This window comes from Trachinotus anak, unplaced genomic scaffold, assembly GCF_046630095.1.
Source record: "Trachinotus anak isolate AG129_WGS33_773 ecotype Australia unplaced genomic scaffold, CSIRO_AGI_Tana_v1 ptg000019l, whole genome shotgun sequence".
Taxonomy (NCBI): Eukaryota; Metazoa; Chordata; class Actinopteri; order Carangiformes; family Carangidae; genus Trachinotus; species Trachinotus anak.
The window spans coordinates 20,855,138-20,877,372 of NW_027273870.1; the positions used below are offsets into that span (position 1 = coordinate 20,855,138).

Below are 22,235 nucleotides of genomic sequence, written 5' to 3' on the forward strand. Positions count from 1 at the left end.
GCACCTTTCACCACCTACATTAAAATGCTGCATGTCACATGTGCATCACTAACAATCCATACACAGCGTAATATAACAGTTTGAAAAGGGCCATCCTGCAATATGTGTGCTTTTTCTCTTGAAACAAACTTTGTTGATTGCATCAAGTGACTATATGAAGTGCGAAGGAGTCACTTGTTTCAACAAACTCATTTCCCACAGCTCTATGGAGCGTTTTAGTGTCTGTCATCTCATTGTGTTGACAGTGATGAGCGTTCATATTGAGCTTGCATTTAACAGATGGCCAGAAACATGACTTGCTAATGTTGCTCCATATCTGCTGGATGTGTAAATAAACAGTAACCATTGTCAACTTTGTAACATGATACATATCAGTGTTGTGTTTACATATTTTACCATTGCCCTCAAGTGGACAAAAATAATAAATGCTGTTTTTTTTTTGTTTTTTTTTTTACCATTATTTTGACATTTATGCAGTATACTTTCACTATATTCTGATCAATTTGACGTCAGCATATTTTGGTTTATATTGTTTCCATTGTTACCACAGCAGTGTGCAAGGAGTCATGCATAAATGGGAAATGTGTGGGACCAGACAAGTGTTTATGCTCCAGAGGCTATAAAGGACCACTGTGTGATGAAGGTAGAGTATAACTCACAAAATCATTATCAGGCTCATGGTTTTAATTTCTCAACCATTACCTGTGTTGTTCTGCATCATTTACCACAAGGATTTCTATCTGCTGCTTGAATAATGTTTCATATTGACTCCAGATGTGAATGAGTGTGGTTTGTCGGAGAGACCATGTTCCCAGCGCTGCATGAATATACACGGTAGCTATCGCTGTTACTGTGAACCTGGATACATGCTCAGTGCAGATGGATACACCTGCACCAGTGAGTAATTTCCTCTTTAAACAGAACATTTAAAACTAACAGCCCAGTATTTAACAATCCAAATGTACTGACAGATGGTATTTCTGATGTTGCATCAGTTTTCCACAAAAAGCCATCTGCCATCTTTATACCATAATTGGAGGTTAAAGTATCTGAGGACTTGGTCCTCAGTGTACCCACCGTGGTAAGCTAACATAAATGTTTATGACAGAAATTCACAGTTTTATGTTATAGAAAGTGATATCATAACAAATCTTTCTGGTGATAGGATATTTCAAGAGGAAAAATGTAAATGTGTGATTTATGTAAAGATACTGAGTTTTGCTTTTAAGTAGAGTTTGGTTACCACTTTTATTTATAGTGTCATTACACCAGTCCCAGTGTTGCAGAGCCTTTATGTGCGGCGTGTGTGTCTCAGCGGTGATCCAGTGGCCCATTTCTCTGACCGATCCTCAGCCAGTGTTTCCCTGTTTGTCTTCCAGGAGAGGCCGCATGTTCCTCTCTACGCTGCCAGTTTGGTTGCCAGATGGAGAGAGGGGGAGCGGTACGCTGTCTGTGTCCCCCCGGCCTCCACCTGGCCGCTAACAACAAGACCTGTGAAGGTAGTGCCTCTTTAGATAGAAACACCTCCTCAGCTCATGGTGAATCACCATAACTAGATCCCTCACATGTTTACATTTATCACTTTACATCCTTCCTCTTAGCCTGTGAAATGAAGGATTGCTCGACAATGACTATGTGCAATGGTGCAATGAGAGAGGGATTACATACAGTGACAAACCTACAATTTGACATTTTTGCATCTTTCAGCTTTTTGTTTAGGTTTTATGGACAAGATCTTTCCTGGTCTGGTTCTGATAATGGACCTGTCCAGTACCAAATGACAAAAAGATAGAACATAAGATTGGTGAAGAACAGAGCTTTAAGCAGAGTAAATACTGGACTTTCATTCATCAGATGGACACAAACATTCACTCCAAATGCTAAACTTTGGGACTGTATCTCATGGTTGTATATATAAGCAACTGTTTGCTTAGAACTTCACCGTATCAACTATTATGTAATATGTCAAAATTGTGTTCATACCTTGTTTCTGCTGCCAAAAAAATAAGTTATTGCAGGGTTAACATTTTTCATTCTGATCAAAAAAATGTGTCACTTTAGGGAATTGACTTACAAGAAACTGTACAGCTTCATTGTTGTAATATCAGCTTGTTGCCATTTTTGTTGTTGGCAGTTTTACGGTGGACATCTCTCTGGCTCTCTCACAGGAAGTCGACATCTCTATTTTAAATTAAGCCTACAAAACTCTGATTGGTTCAGGTATAATTCCAGCCAGAGAAACAAACCTATATCAATTACTGCACTTCAATCTAAAAGAACCAAGCCAGGTTCATCTTTCTTCTTTATTTCTTACGTTCTCTTTAGTTTTTTACTCACGTGTGCTGTTATATGCTATTCCCGCCATCTTGCATTGGGATTATCTTTTCTATCTGGTTGTATTTGTGAAGCAGGTGAAGTCCACAGTTTCTCATGAACATAGTCCACCTGCAGCTAACTAACCAACAGTAGGTCAGCACTGGGTCTTTCCACCAAATGGGAAAAAAGGCCTTTAATTACATGATGTAATGTCAGACATACCCTGTACTCCCTCCTCAGTGTCCAGCCACTTTGTGACTGAAGTCTCCCTTGATAACTCAGCAGCAGGAGCCTCCTGTCCTGTAATGAAGCGAGCCTTCCCCAGCCTCTCTCATGGCTGTTAAGGAGACATTCTCACACTGTGGGAGCGCTTATGGTGGGAACTATTCACCCTCCAGAGCAAAGCAAAATCATTGCTTTTGTCTCACCAATGCTCAACTGTACTTTAAAGTAGACCAGCACAGAGAACAAGGAGCTGTAGCATTGGCATTTTTCTGCTTTCTAGCCATTTTATATGGATTTCTTACATGGAGCACATTAGGTACACTAAACACATCCAAAGCAATCCAATATTGCCACTGTCCATTGCCACTGACATGAAATATTAGAAACCTCTTTCACAATAACTTCATTACCATAGGGCTGAATCAATACCGCAATGATAAATACAATAAGGTCCATAAAGGTAGGATCTGTTGTTGGGCTGTTATATTGATTTTCTTTACGTTCTAGTTTTGTGCTGTTTTACTGTATTTTTTAATTATATTTGCGTGGTTGTTAACTAATGAAAAAGAGGTACCCTGCTGGAGATGGGACAAACCTGTTCATATAAAGGTTAAATAATATGAAATAAAAATAATACATGTGCTGAAGTTGGGTGTGTCTGATAAACAAACAGTTACGGCTAACAAACCAAACTGACTTGAGAACTACTTATTTCTATTCTTTATTAAGAAATGCACAGTAGCCTACTTAAGAAGAATGAGGGACCTCTTTGGCTGTTGGGGGACTTAACACTAAGTAAAACATTTGTGCATTTGGGTCATTCCTTGTTTTTGAACAGCAGTGCACCTTTCAAAGCTTCAGTACAAAGAGGTGGTTGCAAGGTCAAGGTGCTCATTTCTGCCCCTCGTGTCTTTTTGAAGGTAATTATTGTTTTGAGCAAAGACAAGAAACATTTCAGCACCTTGTCCTTGAGAGGTTAGGTGTGTGTGTGTGTGTGTGTGTGTATGTTTTAAAAAGGTGAGGGTGGGCTGGATTGTGTGGACAAGAAGGCCAAAAGTTTGGACTGTTGTGCAATGAAATTAGCCAGATGTGTTGCTGATGTTGGACACGTGTTTGTATTTTGTTGCAGATGTAGATGAGTGTCAGCGAGATGCTGATGTGTGTCCACTACGGCAGACCTGCAGGAACACTTTCGGCAGCTTTGTCTGCGTGTGCCGAGATGGTTTTGTGATGGGGACGCTCAAGGGTTCAGTGCAATGTCGAGGTAAGAGAAAACAAAAACAACAACAAAGCACCCTTTTATCTTCGTTGTTGTTGTATTTCATGTGCTGTTTTGGAGCACTTATATCCAGTAGATGGCGGGGAGGCAGAAAATGGGATCTCATGCAACAGGAGTTAAGAGATGTTAAGATGACATGTTATCCATCCTAGACCACTAGGTCACAGGGACATCCATGTGTGAGATTTTTGAAGACGCAGTCGTCAGATCTGTTCCGTGTCAGCCCTTGTACATGACTAAATGGATCAGAGCACAGCTCCACATGTTCTCCTCATCTGCGTTAATTGGCAGAGAGAGGGATCATGCGAAGATGTGCTTTGGCAGCAGAGGATCTAGAAACCATGTTTATTTGATGAGCACTCATAGCTCACCCACTCAGCTGTGGGCTCACCCACAAGCTGTTTTTATTTTCATCCACGCGATGAGCATTGCAACATTATCTCTTTAGCAGGTTTGAAGCAGACAGTTCTGAAAACCTTTTGCTCTCTCCATCCTGATCCAACATGACTTAGCTATGAAGACTTAGCCTCCTTCTTGCTCTGAAAATAAAAAAAACAATGATTAAATATCTGACAAGCATTAGCCATTAATAAACATTTCTAATCTCCTTCTCTTCTGCTCCACAGATAAGGATGAATGTTTAACCGGGTCTCACTGGTGCAGCCGCCACGCTCAGTGTGTCAACACAGATGGTTCCTACACCTGTCAGTGTTTGGAGGACTACTTCGGCAACGGACACACCTGCTGGCCCAGGAGAGCCCCACAGTCCAAGGCTCTCATGTACTTTAACTACAAACTCTCCAAAAGGACCAAGCAAATACAACCTTCATCTTAGAGCTATACCCTTTACGACTTACATTGCTCCAACGAAAAAGGACAAACAACATTAGAGAATTATTAAATGACTCAGGTTAAAGAACATGTGAGCAAAGTTGAGGGAATTGTCCACACTCAGAACATCCTATGATGTCAGGTATTTTGCAAAGTAATGTCAAAAATGTTTGAAACAACTGGAAAGCTTGTGGCCATTCAGCCTGTTGTTTCTCTCTGAGCCTGGAACACCCTCAGCACTATTGGTCGCCTATTTGCTGTCTGTTGAAGAAACCCTTCATTTAACAAATGCACTGCAACAGGACCATACTCTGTACTTTGCTTGTGTGCTTCAACCCAAACGGACGGTGATGACAGACGGGTTTTCCTCACGCTGGCATCACCAGAAACACCACCTCTGTTATTGTACGTGGGATGTTCTTTATCCAAAAAAAACCCACTTTACAAAAGGTTCAAATATGCATCATTAGTAATTTATTAAAGATTCCATTAAGTGCGAGTTTTCTTCATGAAAAAAAGCTGTTTTGTTAGAATACATCAGAATTTGTTAATAAAAGGCTGACCTCTGGTGGATAGATAAGGAACGATATCTCTAAACTTGGGAATTTGAGTGAAACACAATGCTGTGAAAGAATATTTACTATGACTTATAAGTCAACCATATGATGTGTCTGTAAAGGAGTATTATGATGTCATTTCTCTGGATTTCAAATTAAAAATCTATCAAAAATAGATGGGTGAAAAACATAGACATTTTGGAGGCATTTGCAACACTGCTGAAACACAGACTGATGTTTTCATACCTCACTGTTTATCCTCTGCCCTCTTCCTCTGTTGTGCCACAGGGAATGTTTTCAGACCCACTAAGTCACACACAGGGCGGACTACCACACAGCGAGAGAGCGTAGACAGGTCAGACCAACCAAATACCAAGTATCTTTGTCTGTCGGCAGCTGTCTGGAAACCTCTTCCTGCGTTCAGAGAGCACAGGGATGGAAATTGAAGTTCGTTTTTGATGTTTTCCTTCAGGTCAATTTCACGTTTCCTTCCGAACGATTAGGATCGTGACCCTGGGAGAGGGGGAACAGCAATACTTGAAGATAATAACTGTAATGATAGGAGATGGAGGTAGGGGGCACTACGTGTTGTGTCAGGGCCTCAGTTGTAGTCCTGCAGGCTTTGCAGCGCCGTGAGAGTCGAGCTTGCAGTGAGAACAAGCAGCTGCTGCCTGCTGAAGGGCCCTGCCACTGACCCTATTCATCCCAACAGCAGGTGTCACATCAAGTCCCCGCCTCAGCCTCACGCACACACATTCACACATGTGCTCTTCACGCGCACACCCGCACACACATATACACCCATCTGCAAAATCACCGAGCCTCGTTGGCACGTTTACACACACACACACACACACACACACACACACACACACACACACACACACACACTCCAACAGATGAGTGTGTGTGTGTGTGTGTGTGTGTGTGAGTGAGGGGGGACCTGGAACTACTTACAGAGAACAAAGAGGGAAATCAGAAAAAAATGCAGCCTCTTCGAATAAATCTCACCACAATGCTGAGAAAAATCCCCAACCTCACCCCCAGAAACGCAAGAAAAACCTGGTTTCTCTCTTTCAAAGCAGTCAAAAGTGTCTTACAAAAGCAGAAATAGAAAACATTTTAGATAAAAGGATCCAGGCCCCTTTCTGAAAGGGACCTCACACCAAGTTGTGTGTAATTCCTACCAGAAACTGGTTTATTTACCAAAAAATAATAAGATTTAATGCCAAAGCACTTAGGCTACAAATAAAGGACAACAAGTGGTGGGTACACTGAAGGGGGCGAGGGAGAAAAAGACGACGCCTGGGTGGAAATTTTCCCTTTTCTTGTGCTTGTTATTTTCTGGTCCTCTGTTTACACGACACACAAGATTTCGCATGGAGGAGTAGCTACAGGAACAGTGGCGCTGGAGCCATGCAGAATAGCCTCCGCAAAATAAAAGAAAACAATAAACATGTCAGAGGAATTTGGACATCTGCAGTGACACAAGCTCTCACACCGAGGCCATGGCAATTTCACGAATCAAAGCGCTGCTGCCTCGGCTTTCCTTATATAAAGCAAAATCAACATTTATCCTGAGAAAGTGAGCAATGATGCTGACAAGTGCATAGAGCCAATGACAATACAATAGCAGAGATGCTAGGAACAACCGTGCCACCCACGTTGCTGAAAGACCATGCTTTCAAACACCACCACTGAACTGTAAAACCACTAAAACCCCTGTCTTGCCCATACTGTCCTTTTCACTTTAGTCTGAAATAAGCCAGTCTTTTCTCCCCATGCTCCATCAGAGGAGGCTTTTCCACGGCAAATTCTGGTATTATGTTCCTATAATGTCAGTATAAGGAAGAACACAGTGCAGTGTTTCCATGAATGAATTAAAATTATAAATGCTGACCAATCCCTCTCAGGGGAATGAGCCAGAGTTTGAACCCTTGGCGTAAAATTATAAATCTTGTTAGGAAGCCATTTTCTCTTGCTTGCCTCTGCCTACAAAATCTGCAGTAGAGTAGAGAAAGTGTGACAGCTCCCAGCCTACAGCAATCTTCCCAGATCCCTTTTATATACTACTGAATGTGACTAAAATGAGCTGAACTAAATAAAGCTGATCTTGTTGGTTCTGTTGCTATATCGTTCCCCGTATTCACGAATCTGTGCCGAAAAAAGGACATAACAAAATTAACTGGGCTCATTTGTTTCAGTTTAGAAATGAAAATAGAATCACATCACAGCAGCTTAACTAACCCACTATACCCAATTTTGTCACGGGGATAATTAAAGCTTCCTGTTATCTTAAAGGCAGCAGTGTCCTCTCAGTCACTTTTAAATCACATTATGTGGAGTAAATATATGTGAGTCACTCTCTTCTGTGTGACCCCAGGAGGAAAAAAAAAAAAAAAAGCCCATGTGCATCCACGCTTTCTTGTAATTCTCATTCATACTAATACAGTCCTGATGAATGTTCTGCTATGTGGTGGGTAGTGTGTGTGAGGCTGAAGGAAAAGCTGATGTGGAAATATCCGCAAGACCTCAAACGTCTTAAAAAGTGAACTCCCAGACACCCTTGTTCAAGCTACACACAAACACACGCACTCACACACATACACACACACACACATGCACACACACACACACACACACACACACACACACACACACACACACATCCTCTTCCTTTCAAATGCACTGAGCGTCACTGTATCAGTGACCTTAATTCATGTTTCAGATCCACATGATGACTTTGAACTCTGTTTGAAGAGTAAAAAAACTGACCTCCTTTCCTCTCCTTTCTTCTGTCTGCTCCTATTCTCTCCACAAGGTACATATAACAACTGGAACAGCCACATCATAACATGAAAGTGGAGACTTGACCTGACCGGAATTCACTGTGCCTAAATCATTCTTAATATGAGAGGCGAGCTGCCTTGTTCGGGGGATTATCCTCGATAGAACAGGAAAGATTTCCAGCTAATCTATATAGGAATGCCTACTCCGGAGAAGGTGAAGGGAAGTGGCTGGGACCAAAGGTTTCTCTTGGAAGCAAACATACTTCATTATTCTTTTGTGCAGCAATTAGAGCCCAACCGCTGAGAAAAGCAATATATTTCTGTTCTTTTACAGCATGTGTATCCTCCAAGGCACAGAGAGAAAGGTGTCCCTTATGGTAGTGCATAAACATTTAGTTTTAATTGATTAGTAAAGAGGCAACAATTTAAGTCATCTGTCAATCAAAATTGCCAAGCATACTAGTTCTCAGATGTGAGGATTCGCCACTTCTGTGTTTTATATTATTGTGGGTAGACCAGGTTTAGGGTTTGGGCTGTTGGTCACTGCGGGATTGAGGAAAATTTGATGGGCATTTATCAGTTTTCTGACATTTGATGCCAGAAAATAATTAATCATTGAAATAATCAACAAATGAAACACTAAACACACAACACAAAATAATTAGATTTATGTGATCTCTAGAGCACAAAAGATGGCCACAACATCAGGACTGTTTGCCAATTTCATTAGCTTTTGTAAGTTTTTATCCAAAAATTAGTCATGATAGCAAACCCACAGATGTTTCCTCAGCTCTACAGAGAATTTAAGCGTCTTTCAGCTCATTGTTTTGGTATTACTGCCTGTAAGTTTGCTGATTTGGTTCACTGAGCTCCTACCTCTCATGGGGTTGTGATCTACCTGCTTAGCACACAGACACAGTTAGTGATTAGCTGGACATAGTGGAGCATTACGCAGAGACAGATATTTCCCTCAGGAGTCGGCGGAGACCAAACACAGAGCTAAAAGAGAGTGAAATTACATTTAAAAGATGGCCACAAGCAAGAATTCAGATGAATTCTGATGTTGCCTTGTGTCTGCCAAATGTATAAGTTGTCATTTGTCTGCTAACATGTTGCCCTCCACAACTTCACAAGGGGATAATATGTCAGTGTTGTGTTCACAACTTGGTCTACTGCCCCCATGTGGCCAAAACATTGTTTGCTGTAGCTTGAATCAGCTCAGTCAAAGGACAAAAGTGGTTAATTTTGTTCACAACAGAGGATGAACAGTAACTTAATTCAAATGTACTGGAGGGTCAGCACAGCACACACACACACACACACACACACACACACACACACACACACACACATATATATATGTGTGTGTGTGTGTGTGTGTGTGTGTGTGTGTACATATATATATATATGTGTGTGTGTGTGTGTGTGTGTGTGTATATGTGTGTGTGTGTGTGTGTGTGAGTCTGAGAGAGAACATGCATTTGAATACATGTGTGCATATGTGTTCTGGAAAGTTCTGGCTAGAGGAGAGATGGGCACAGTTTTAATTAGTGCTGTACTGGAAGCTCGAACAGTGGAATCGTTGTGGAAAAGGCCACAACAGCTGCAGTGGCTGTTTGCTGGCTATTTAACAGAGCTCTCACTCCCACCATGAACCCTTCCAGCTATCCCTGTTTCTCTCGCTTTCTCCTCCAGTCCTGTGCTAGTTCAGGTGTCTGGGGCAGCTAAGGAAGCACTGGGTGGCATCCACCCAGACTCTCCGAGCTGGCAGCAGTCGCTATGTTGAGGAATGTATGAGAGGGTTGCTGGCAGGCTCAGTGCTTGGCAGGTTGTCCCGCTGGGGAATCACTCAGTGAGAGCGCACTGCAGCCAATTCCCTGTCAGTGGCCGGTGATCTCACAGGGGCAGTAGTCGGGGAACATAGACTTAGACACAGAGACGGACTGTAGTCATGCTGTGTAATACCTTCCCATTCACTCTGCCTAACCGCCACCCCACCCTGCCCATGGGGACACACTCTAAATTTTCAAAGTGGAACTGAGAAATGAAAACAGTATGTTCCGCTAAAAACTTCAATGGGTGGAAATTGTTTTATTACTGTAGAGCTCAAATTGCATGTTCATTCCACTTGATTTGTTTTCCAATTCGGCCATTCTGACAGTGCAGAACAGGAGCACGGCACAAGATGATTTATATGTTTACAATATTTAGACAAAGACATATTTTGATGTTCTGTTAATTGCTTCTCTGTATATCTTTTGACAGTGCAAGGGAAACAATATGTTGCTCAAGAAACTCCCCATTTCCCGCTCCATTTCTGAACCCATACAAGCCAGGCCAAAACCGAACCTCAACTTCCACTTAAGCCAAACTTGAGGAGGAACCGACAACCCCAAAACCTCACCTCAACCTGACCGCACTGCAACCACTTCTGGCAGTCTACCCCATCACTGAGATGTTATGAACCATTGGTTGAGATATTGTTTTACTTTAGGCTTTACTCTGTCTATCTTGGCACCATAGAAATCAACACTGTCCTCCGTGTTAGCTCCATGAATTACTGGCAAACCATTTCAGTTTAAAAAGGTTCTCGAAAAAATTTAGTCTATTTTGACGGAAAAGTTTAAATAATTTGACATGGAATGCATCATGAAGCCGGAGCAAGAGTCTGATTTTCCATTCCCCTGAACCAGTGTTTAGCTGTGAGCCAGGTGCTGCCAAGACACTCTCAAAGGCGCCTTTGACACAACTTCTCAGAGCGTGGTAACTGTTTGCAGTGCAACACTGACCTCTTATGGAAAATCAGAAGATATGCATATGAAATTGAATGGTCTAGATTGAGTAAAGAAAATGTTTCCAATGTTCCAAAATGTATTTGAGTAACCAGTACTATTTTGGATGAATTATGAGGAAAAAAAGTTTTTAAAATGCTCCCAGGGTTCAGCAAAATGAGTCTATGTTCAGAGACACATACATACATACATACATAGAAAGGTGAAACTAGGTTAGATGAGGTTTCATTTTTAAATATTTGGAAATATAAAATATTTAAGTCATTAACATCCAGAAATATGAACATTTACCCACTTTAAGTACTTCATGCCAAATATGTAGCAGAAAGAATGGACAGAAAAAGTGCAGAATAACCCTTTACAATCTTGAAAGAACAGGAAATTAGGGAAGGTGAAGAGACCAATCAGACACACCTGTGAGCTGGGGGGAAGGGGGCGGGGACTAACAAGAGCAGCATAGAGGCGAACAGAGAGAAGACTTCCCTGAGCAACCATGTGCAGCTGGAAATGTGCTGAACCCTGCATTGGGTTTGAATTAACCTTTTTCTGTAAGATAAGTCTTCTTTCCTGCATCTCTCATACCCTCCTGCCTTAGGTTAATGTGCAGTCAGTCTCTCTCTTTAACCTTCAACTGTTTTCACCATATTAACATTTGGATTCCTCTGATTCAATGGACTGAATAAAATGTGAGTGAAAAGATTTGTGTTTGATTAGTAACAATAACTTAATTTTTTTTTTTTTTTTTTTTTGACTGCTTTGGATTTATTTTGAGCATTTGGTTTTAATACAATAAGAATTGGCTGATCAGGACTGATGAATAGTGCTTTTCCTATTGCCTAGTTTTTATTTGTGGTTTGATACTGATATGTGTCATTTATAAAAGATATTTAACATTGATGTTAATAAGAAAATAGGTAGGAGATTGCACCAGCAACAAAGGGGTTTGTCTGCATTACTTTCTAAAGCATTTTTGCAATTATTGAATCTTACATTACCTGTGACTCGCAGACTCTCCAGACTGGCAAGAGATTTTCACCTACTTTGGAGGATGATCACAAGACAGACATGAAGCCTCGGACTTCAAAACTTTTTGGACCACATCCCCAAAATTGTAAAGGTTAGTTCACAAACTTCTCTTCATATGGAAACATGATTTTATTTTTTCACACTACCTGAAGTTTTGATTTATATAGGCAGATGCAGCGGGATAACTGTATCAGTAAAAAAAAAGAATCTTATATCTCCAGACTTACCACTTGACTCCTGTAACATTAAATCCCTAGTAAAGGTATAACATGACTTGTTTAACACTTGTATCAAAGTTCTGCTGATATTTATCATGAGTAAATGGTAGGAAGACACTTATTGACATGAGTGGCCTTTCTGACTCCATTTGGATGAAGAAGATGGAAAAAATATTATTCCTCTGGTACAATTTAGTCCATAATCTATCAGCTCCATCTGGCCACAGCTTTATAACAAACGAGTCTTTGACACAGACTCAAAAAAAGGATAAAAACAAAAAGAAGCCAAATGTTGTGTACATGGGAAACACGTGCAAGTATATGACTTGCACATTATTATTGTTAGCTTCTCATCTGTTTTTATTCTACATTGTCTGTTTTCAACAAATGATGTTGCTTACCACTGACCATGCATTCACCAAATAAACCGCAGTCGTCCCTCTCATGTATGACATAAATCACCACATTTGTAAGTCATGGAGATTATTCCCTCTTAAAAAGGAACCTCCTTTCAATAAGAAAGTCACTGCTGTCATTTAAAACTTTTTTTCCACACACAGAAAATATTAAACAGTCCAGGAGAAGAAAAGCCCAAATATTTTTTTTTTTTACATTGTTTGGATATATGTGGTAAAACTGTGAAACCCACAGGTTCGTGAATAAGATTGTTGAATATCCATTAGCATATTGTTGCTTGATGTTTTATTAGGGCAGTGTGGGTGCCATCCTGGCCAGAAAAGATGACACCAAAGTACAGATGTGATCACTGGACAGCTCACTATGTTGTGGCTTAACACTGTGGTCCTTTTGTCTGTCTTTTTTTTTTTGTATTTCTAACTCTTTAATATTCTATTGTTCTTAACTTGTATCATGGCCATAAATGACAGATTATTGGCAGTGAAAGCCTCTCTTTCCCTTGAGTTTTCTTGGCCATGCAGTTGTGGGTGGAAAACAACATAAAAACAGCATAGTTATTGCTTCCATTCTCCTCAAGAAAGTTATAAACACCCTTCATGTTTTGTTGCACATGGAGTCTGTTATTTTTGAGTGATTTATGGAGACCCACTCATGCAGGAGCTGTTTACTTTGGTAGTGTTTGGAACTTCCAGATTTTCCTTTCTGTTTCTCTTTCTAATTGTTTTCTCTCAAATCTGACTCATTTCAGGGAGAGAAACAGGAAAGATAAATTGAATTGAATGGAACTGTCCTTTGTGTCGTCATCAAAAGTAGATGAGGGAAATGTCGTGAGGAACCTGGCTTTGAGACTCAAGGGCAAATGTTCCCCTGGGTTCTTTGGTCTCAGGTGTCTCAGGTGAATGGATATAGTGTGTAGCAGATGCATCTCTGTGCATCATCAGATGAGAGTTCTTCTTAAGATAATATCACAAAGTTTATTAAAATGCCTTAGCTCGTCGCATTTTCAAGCTCTGGAAATATGAAAACACCATTAAAGCTGCTTGATGTACAGTAAATGGTAATGAAAAGCTTGTAACTGCAGCAAAATGGTGCAGTGACCAGTCTTTACCACCAGGTGGAGCTCAGTATCTACTTTTAGACATTTCCATCTGCTCACATTTGATTTGTGAATTGACTTTCATTAAATAACTATGCCAATCAAAGCTTAATTGGGACAATTTCATGGTCCAAATGTGTCTCTGGTTCATGCATTAAACCGTGGACATCATGGTTTGAAATACAACCATGCGTGGAACCTTTGAGGATTGTGTAGCTACTATTGTGTATAACACAAATTAAATATGATCTGAATTTTTTATCCTAAGAAGGTGATAATTGTGGGTGTCTGCTGTATAACCCTGGATGACCAGTTGTCTCTCATTTTCCACACTAAATGTGTCTTAGTGCTTCTAGACAAACATAATGCAGATTTACTTCTTATGGCCCTTTTTTTAAATAATTTTTGTTTATGTGAGGGACTGTGTGACAAGGTTTAGTTAACTTGATAAGCTTTCGTCTGATCCTTCTTTGTGAAGCGCTTGTGATGGCATCGAGCACACCAGACAAAGTGTACTCCTCAGAACTCATAAAAAGCAGGTCAAAGGAAGGTGTGTCAACTAACTGGGCAGAGCAGAAGGGTTGCTCTGATGTCCTGAGGAGAAGGGCTGCTGTAAATGGCCGTAATCGATTGCCCCAACCCCCCCACCCCCCTCCCTCCAAAGGGCCAAGTCTTTAAACTGAAGTCGGAGGGGGTGGGGAGAGGAGACGGGTGGTCACTTAGCCATCTGAAAGCAAACACATGACGCCACGCTAACACATGAGAAAAGCCTCAGTTATTGTACTCAGGAGTGGTCTGAATGGTAGTTGAGAGGGCAGATTATTTAATAAGGCTGGGCAGTTAAGTGAGCTTGTTCTGTAAATGTCTGATCCTGTTCAAGTCCCTGTTAAACTTATCCAGCCTCATGTCGCCATTAAACATACACATACACATCTGACCTTGTCACATGACAGCTGTGACCACAGGGATCAATTGATGACATCGTCATAGTGTCAGGATACAGTTTGTGTCCCCTAGGGCAAGTGGGGAGGGAATTCCCAGGGTGGCCGTGTGTATGCTTTACTTCACTTACTGCTGTGACCTGCTGCTGTTTTGGTTTCAAGTAAGCACTGACTCAGAAAATGGATTAAAATCATATTTTTAGCAAGTTGTTTGTAGCCACATTTGCAGTGTGGTGGCAACATTCATTTCATATTGTGTCATGATACCACAAAACAAACGCCAACTCACCACCCGCTGAGTTAAACAAACTTAGCTATGTATTTATAAGTGCTGTTTTCCTAAATGACCCGTACAGAATCACAACTGTCCTCCCTTTTTTTTAAACATGTGATTAGATGATATTAGATATTCAAACAAGGGCACAAGACTAAACCAAGAATCAGTGTAACAACACTGAGAGGATATATTCAAATAAAGCCCAAGACTCTACAGTCGCAGCACAGCATTGCTTTAAACGATAGGCTCACAGGTTTTCAAGTCAGTCAGGTGCCCATATGAGCATTTAAGTCTTGCATGCTGTAATAACTCCCACTGTTCATACTGGCCATTAAAAGATCACTTCTTAATGCTGTCACAGTGTAAGTGATGGAGGACAAACTCTAAAAAGATGCTAGGTTTTGAAGAAACTCACTTGATTTGTTTAACTTGGACTGCTGAAGCCTCATGTTTTATCTTTAGATAAACGTTGTAATATTTTTTTGCACAAAACAATGGCTGTGGATGAGTATGAACAGGAGGAATGATTAGTGGCCAAAAACTATTTAAATGTAAATAAGGACATGTGGCTATTGTACTGTGACAGACTTATGATATAATATGAACTCATCCTTGAAGCTGAATGCTAACGCCAGCATTGTAACATTCTCATAAAGAAAATGCAAACATGATGATGTTTAGCAGGTGTAATGTTTACCACATTCAACATTATAGATTGCATTCTAACTTTTGCAAGTTAGCACGAAACAAAAACTACAGCTGAGCCTCATGGGAGTGTCATTAGTATTGCAGATATTAGGTCATGAACTAAGGTGACGGATAAACTTTAAATTTTTACCAGCAAAGTTATAGCAATCCATCCTGAAGGAGGCTCATGGAGGCTCATCTTTTCCAAATTTAATGGCAATCCAATCAATAGCTGTTGAGACATTTCACTCAAATGTCAATCTCATCGTGGTGCTAGAGAAAAAGTCAAGGGGTCATTACTATACATCCTCTGGGGGCCATGAATGTCTGTGCAAAATGTAATGGTTCTTGAGAGATTGCAGTCTGGACCTCAGACAAACATTACCATCCCTAGAGCCACACCCCTAGTGTAGCTAGAACAAGAAATAAGAAATTAATATATAAGCAAAGCTGAAATAATACATATGTTCATTTGAAAAATTGCTTATTGCTTATTAGAAGTTTTGCTTTCAATAGATGAAAATTGTTGCATTACATTGGGTTACATTTTACTGGAAAGATTCCAAGGATACATGATCCAGGGCAGCAGCAACAGCTCGCCTTACTAACAAAAGATAAAGTATCCAAAACATCTGTCCAGACACCTCTAACAATTGAGCAGTCCCACATATAATTAAATAATGTGCCTTTCTGCGTCCCACATTTTATACAGTGATCTGGAATATTGGCATTAAATCGATTTAGCAGAGTTGGAGTTATAGCAAATCTCATTTACATTATCTATTTACAGCTCTTCTGTTGTACTCTTTGACATTTGACCTCAACTGTCCTTGTGGTTTATCCACTGGCGTAATCATTTTTGCTGCAAACAATCAGTCATCAGCTTTGTTTGAGGAGCGGTCTATTTTTGCCCTACAGATCTGTCTTTGGAGGCCAAACCAGGAAGAGGTGATGTCATGATGGCTATCGCTTACAATGCTCCAGCCAGCCCCCCATCCCTCCTCCCTTTCTCTCCTGAGGTATGATCTCAGCCTGGGTGTACAGAGGGAACATCTGCTTGATGATCTGGTTAGCAGGATGCTGGTTTGATCTGATGCAAGACATTTCACTGGAGAGAGGTTTCTTATATGATGTGGGTGGAAAGTATTTATGATCAAATAGGTCAGGAACAATGAGACTAGTTCAAGGTTTGTGTGTAACCTTGTATGATAAGTGCATTAATTTATGTCCCCTCATCAATATTTTAGAATTTATTTGCCCACGTTTTTGTTATAGACAACATGGAAATACCATTGGCAAGAAGATCCAGCAAAAATAATCACTGCATAAAACTGTGGCCGTGAAATTCTTCAGCGTTGCATTAGATGTCTCAGTCATGTATCTGCAGTGCCCTAATGTAACACAAGGTAATCAGTCCACTTTAAAACAAGCTACGAAATTAAACATTTTGTTAGATTTAAAAGTTCATTCTTGACCTTGTAGTTTACCGAAAAGACTGAGAGATTCATAGAGAGTATTTACAGTATTTATGAGTCATGCTTTCCTGACACCTCTGCCTACTCCAGGTGATAGATTTTAAACTAAAACTGAAAGCTTGAAACTCCCAGTGTGCCTCTCTCTTTTGGGGTAACTCTACTTAGCACAATAATTCAGGCGTCTTTCTTTGGTGGTGAGTGGATAAAAGTGCTATATAAATGTCACCATTAACCTTTAATTTCTTTGACTGCTTGATGACGGTAAAAGAGACAAAAAGTTGTTTTTAAAATATGCAAAGACTTGCTTAGCAGGTACCAGTAAGCCTTTGCTCAGCAGCTGAGCTCAGAGGAATCTTCAAAGGTATAACATGTCAAGCACAGATTCATTAATCAAAGGGAAATGCCCTGGAGTGGACAGCAGTCCTTTGCAAGTCGAGACAGAATACCTGTGGGCAATTTAGAGTCTCAAACTTCACGTCCTTGGGAAATGAGAGGAAATTCACATATACACAGGTTGCACCATAAAACACAGTAGCCAATATTCGGACAAAAAGACACTTCTTTAGTGAATAAATGACAAAGCCACTGACGGTGCACCTGTAGAATGAGGGACAGCTGGCCAAGATACAGGTGCACTGCCATGTGTCCACTCAAAAACAAGCGTCTGTAGTTGGTTGAAGTTCATCATGTCACCACCCCCTTGTGAAAAATGTGCCACGACTGCTTTGACTGACAGCTGTGCTATCTGGGGTTAACTGTCCCATCTAACAAGTGACTGTGACAGCTGCTGTCAGACACTTCCCCTCCCCAAGACTTTAAGATTTCTACCCACGAAACCAAGGGAGGGGATCGGGGCAGACCACCCTCCATACCGTAGTCCAGGGAGTAGGGAATCAGACGCAGTCCTCAAGGGAGTCTCATTTTACACAGTGGGCTTAGATTAGAATTGCAGCATTATCTGGTGTGAGGACCACTGATCAAACCTCTAAAAGACCTGTGAGAACAATCAATCAAGTGTCAGATAAGGCGCAAGTCTGCTCAATATGCATGTAACTTTATAATTTGTTTTCACTGCATGTAAATTGACACATTTTAACTATATAATGACAAAACAGTGCAGTATTAGAATCTCAGGTAGTGCCACCCTCTGATTGGTGCATCCTCTGTCTCTGTGCAATGAAAGTAGAAGAGATAAACCAAGAGCCCCTGGAGACAGCACTCAAATATTACCACCCCCAACATTATTTCTAGAAGGACTTGCAAAAAGCCGTGCCAAATGAGCCATCCGTTTGAAATGCGAGCTGCCATGATGTACTGCTGCCATGCTTCACATTGCTGCAAAAAATTCAATGGGTCTGCCAAGAGCCCTCAGATGGCAAAATGAATTGCATGTGTGAAGGAGTGTCATCTAAACATGTGTGTCAGTCATCGTTGAGCATTTCAACCCCGTGCTAATTCATGGAAGTCTGTGGCGTTAATGTTGTAATCAATCCTAACCCATGAGTCCACTCTTCCTCAGTCTGGTTAGAGACAGGCAGCGCTCCAAGGTTTCTAAATGGCTCTGGCTTAGTGTTAACCCTGACCCTCATATCTCACCCTCATACACTCTCATATCTGTGCGTTAAGTGTAGCTGGTGTCAGTCTCCATCAAAAGGTAACAAAATCCACTTACTGTACAGCACCTCTTAAGTGGATTACAACAAACATGATATAACGTGTTAATAAGTAAGCTTTAAAGGTGCTCGTAGGTGGATTTTCTTACCTATGGACTGAGCCAGGCTAGTCTTTATGCTAAGCTAAGCTAGCTGGCTGCTGTTGTTTGCTTCATATTTCTCTTTCAAAAATTTTATATGTGGTTTTCCTTATCCAAATAACACATTTATTAATTCTTAAGTGGGAAAGAATACAAAGACCAAAAGGGAGAACATTTATTCTAGAGAATCACTGAAAATATGGAATGTGATGACAAAAAATACAAATTGGAAAGAGACAATAGAGACTGATTTGACCCTCTTATTTCCCCGATTTAGACCTGGAGAGAGAAAATACTTTTGTAAGGTGGAGAGAAAAGTAATAACTGCTGTATGTGTCAGACAGGGGAAGGCTTTTAAAAGTTTTGAAAAAACTCAAAGTAGAATTTCATTTATAGAATGGAGATCTGGACAGATATTTACAGCTAAGGCATTTTTATGATAGATTAAAAAATGAATTTCAGCAGAAGGTATAGTTAGGAAGTGATTGAAGTGCTTACAGGTGCATGTAAAGAAACACCCTAAAAGATTGTTTCTAAATGATGCAGTAGTTAACAATACTTGCATCAGGATACCAAGACCAGGAAAGTAGATGGACATTATAGAGGAAAAATATTTAATGGAAAATCTTCCAGGGACCCATGAACAAAGCTGGGAAAATGGATAGAATACGAGAAGAGAAAGGTCATGTTCAGCTGATCTGAAAAGAATGGATCAAAGAGAGAGTATTGCCCCCACTTTATATTTATATTTATGTTTCTATGCATTTCATTTTTAATTTAATTTTTAATTTTGTCACTGACTAACCATGGACCCAGCAGATCAATTTGAGAAGGAAGTTTATGATCTTTATGATCCCTTGTGTGCGGGAATGGAGAGTGGATGAGAGCCCGTTGTAAGGAACGCAAAGGTCCCTTTTTTTTTAGTTGGCTCCGGGAAGTTTCCAAGAAGCTGTGGATGAGGAATTCCCTATACCTGTCTGGCTTCAGGATTTTCTCAGCAACCCTGATCCCCGACCAGCTGTTCACCAGTGTGCCAGCCACCAATCAGTCCCACAAGCCTGTCCTTCAGTAGGCTAGCCTCAAATCTGCTAATGCGCTGCCTGTTCTGAGTCAGCTAGCCTCCAGCCAGCATCCCAGTCGGCTAGCCTTCAGGCCTGGCAGCCTCCAGCATGTTAGCCTTCAGTCTGGTTTGTGAGCCTGTAACCTCCCTGTCCAGAGATGGCCAGCATTTTTTCCTGGGGACTCGCCTTGCCTTTCCTTGGAGATTTGTCGGGGTGGGAGAGAAGCGGCAGCAGAAGCAGAGGAAGCAGAAAAAGATGAGGAACCCATTAACATGAAAGCAACACCAGAAGGAGAGGGAGAACCCAAACCAAAACCATGCAGCGAGTATAGCTTCATGTCAGCAAACTGCAGCAGAAGCACATACACTATACCTGGATACCGCTCAGATTGGAAGTTGAATCCAGGCTAAAGTCTGCTACATTCTTCACATTTTAGATACTGAAATACTGAAATAGAAATCACATGGTTGAGATGAACATATCTATTACATCTGCCCATGCCAGGGTAGAGTACTTATCTCCTCCAGCTACAGGTGGCCTTAGGCTGGCTCATGAAGTGACACGTACTAAAAGACAGCAGAGAGATGGGAAGGCGCTGACCCTTCTTTTTGCCTTTTCTCTTCCCCATCAGTGGTTGGTGTCTTGCTGTGTGATGGCTCAACAATGGGGAACGTCATCTAAATGCATCCACATTCATTTCTTACTACTACAGAGCAAGACCAATCTAAGGGTAGGATATATCAGAAACCTCCCTGTGTATATATCAGAATATGTATGCACACATCATTTTGTGTTATTGCTGTCACTTTTACCAGGATCACAACATTCTGTGTGAAGAATCACAGTAAGACACAGCCAGCACAGTATGATCTGCTGTAGCCATTACGAAAGGAAAGACTCTTTGTATAAACACTTGGGTAGCTTCCTTGCCACTGATATAACAATAACTACATGAGCGAGGTAAATAAGCAAAAGTATTTCATCTTTAGTGGTCACATAAACCCGACCCCAGCAACTCCATTAGCGAATTTGTTTGATGTGAAATGTAATTTGCCTCGTGTTATCCACTTTAAAAATGCAAATATTTGCATTGTGCCTGTCTTATGTGCTGTATAGACAAAATAGCTGACACTCTCATGTCAAGTAATCAAATTTACCATTCTAAAGGATGGACGTTTTAGGGGACACAGACATGTTTAATCTGACTATTATTACACTTCATACAGCAAGATAAAAAGTTTTAAGCAGTGATACAGCTACCACTGAGTATACTGTCTGGGTATTTTAAGGCCTTAGTAAACTGTAGTAAATATTAAAAAATGGGTGACTATTTTATGGGCTTATTTCAGCATTTAATAGGTGTAATGTATAGGCCAAAAGTAAATAAACAAAGGATTTATTATTACCCCACCAGATGTTTATGGTGCCCTAGCAAGGGTCCGAGGTATGTTTTTGCAGGTCTCAGTTCTGGATTTTCTTTGAGGAAAATATCCACAACAGGGTCAAAGTACTGTCAATGGAGTCTGTGCCCATTGTGGTATTGCTGCTTTTACTTAGTGCTGTACTCCATTGGGTAGCTTCAGATGGGCCTATAAAAATGCATAATGTTTTATGAGATGATCATTTGTATAGGACATTTTATTCTGCAAAGTAATAAAGTATTATAGCTGTCAAATAAATGTAGTGGCACATTTTTTTCAGACATGCTGTGCAGTAATAGTATAAAGTAGCATAACAGAAATATCTCAAGTGAAGTACAAGTACCCTTGTACTGTATTTACAATGTACTTTCTTGTGAATGGATTGACCTCTTATGTATATATTTTCTATATTGTATAATATAGTAAAAATAACATCTTTGGGCTATTGATTCTTAGTCTCTGTGTGTTAGTTACTTGACACAGAACTAAAACACAGCTCTCCTCCACGTGAGTGAAAAATAGCCTAACTGAATTTTTAAAACTACATTTTTGACACAGTCCCTCTACATGATCAGGGCTATATGATAAAGGATTTGCAAGTTGATGCTCTACTTTTCAACAAATTTTGAATTTGATGAGATTATGTAGACCAAGATGATAAGGGGTAAACTTGGGACTTTTGGGGCCCCTGGAGGTCTGGAGCAAGTTGTCTGCTTTGCTCAGTTGATAATCCAGCCTTGATTTTGTTGCTTTTCACCACTGATAGTAAACCTATGTTATATGCAGTACGCTGCTTGATTACATGGTTATAGTGCGATAAAATGATATAAAATGCCATAAAGCCTGATAGTCTGAATAAACTCTGGAGCCTCCTCTACTACTGTGTAAATGTCTGCGGTCTAGTGAATGTGCAGCTGCCTTTTTTTTTTGTGTGTGTGTGTGTGTGTGTGTGTGTGTGTGTGGGAGAGGAATCCTTACACTAAAAGTTAGTGGAACCCTCTTTCTATTCATACCCATCCTCATCATCCTCATCATCATCCTCATCATCATCATCATCACCCCCGCCCCTCCCTC

General features: G+C 40.6%; 2 protein-coding genes across 6 annotated transcripts in view; both read left to right on the forward strand.

Moving 5' to 3' along the window:
- The first annotated feature begins 1,383 nt into the window (after positions 1-1,383).
- Positions 1,384-5,347, forward strand: LOC139637148 (nephronectin). The gene is made up of 3 exons (XM_071505713.1): positions 1,384-1,499; positions 3,671-3,805; positions 4,447-5,347. Exons 1-3 carry the CDS (start codon positions 1,424-1,426, stop codon positions 4,653-4,655), a joined length of 420 nt encoding a protein of 139 aa, XP_071361814.1. The 5' UTR covers positions 1,384-1,423; the 3' UTR covers positions 4,656-5,347.
- Positions 5,348-11,201: 5,854 nt separating this feature from the next.
- The window catches only part of smad1 (SMAD family member 1), a 30,034-nt gene continuing 19,000 nt past the window's right edge, over positions 11,202-22,235 (forward strand). The window contains exons 1-3 of one of the 5 annotated variants that reach the window (XM_071504449.1): positions 11,202-11,337; positions 11,798-11,906; positions 16,370-16,470. The gene's annotated coding sequence lies outside the window, so the exon portion shown is untranslated. Of the gene's footprint in view, positions 11,476-11,797; positions 11,907-16,369; positions 16,471-22,235 lie in introns of all 5 variants that reach the window. The other 4 variants (XM_071504446.1, XM_071504450.1, XM_071504448.1 and 1 more) reach the window with 4 other exon arrangements.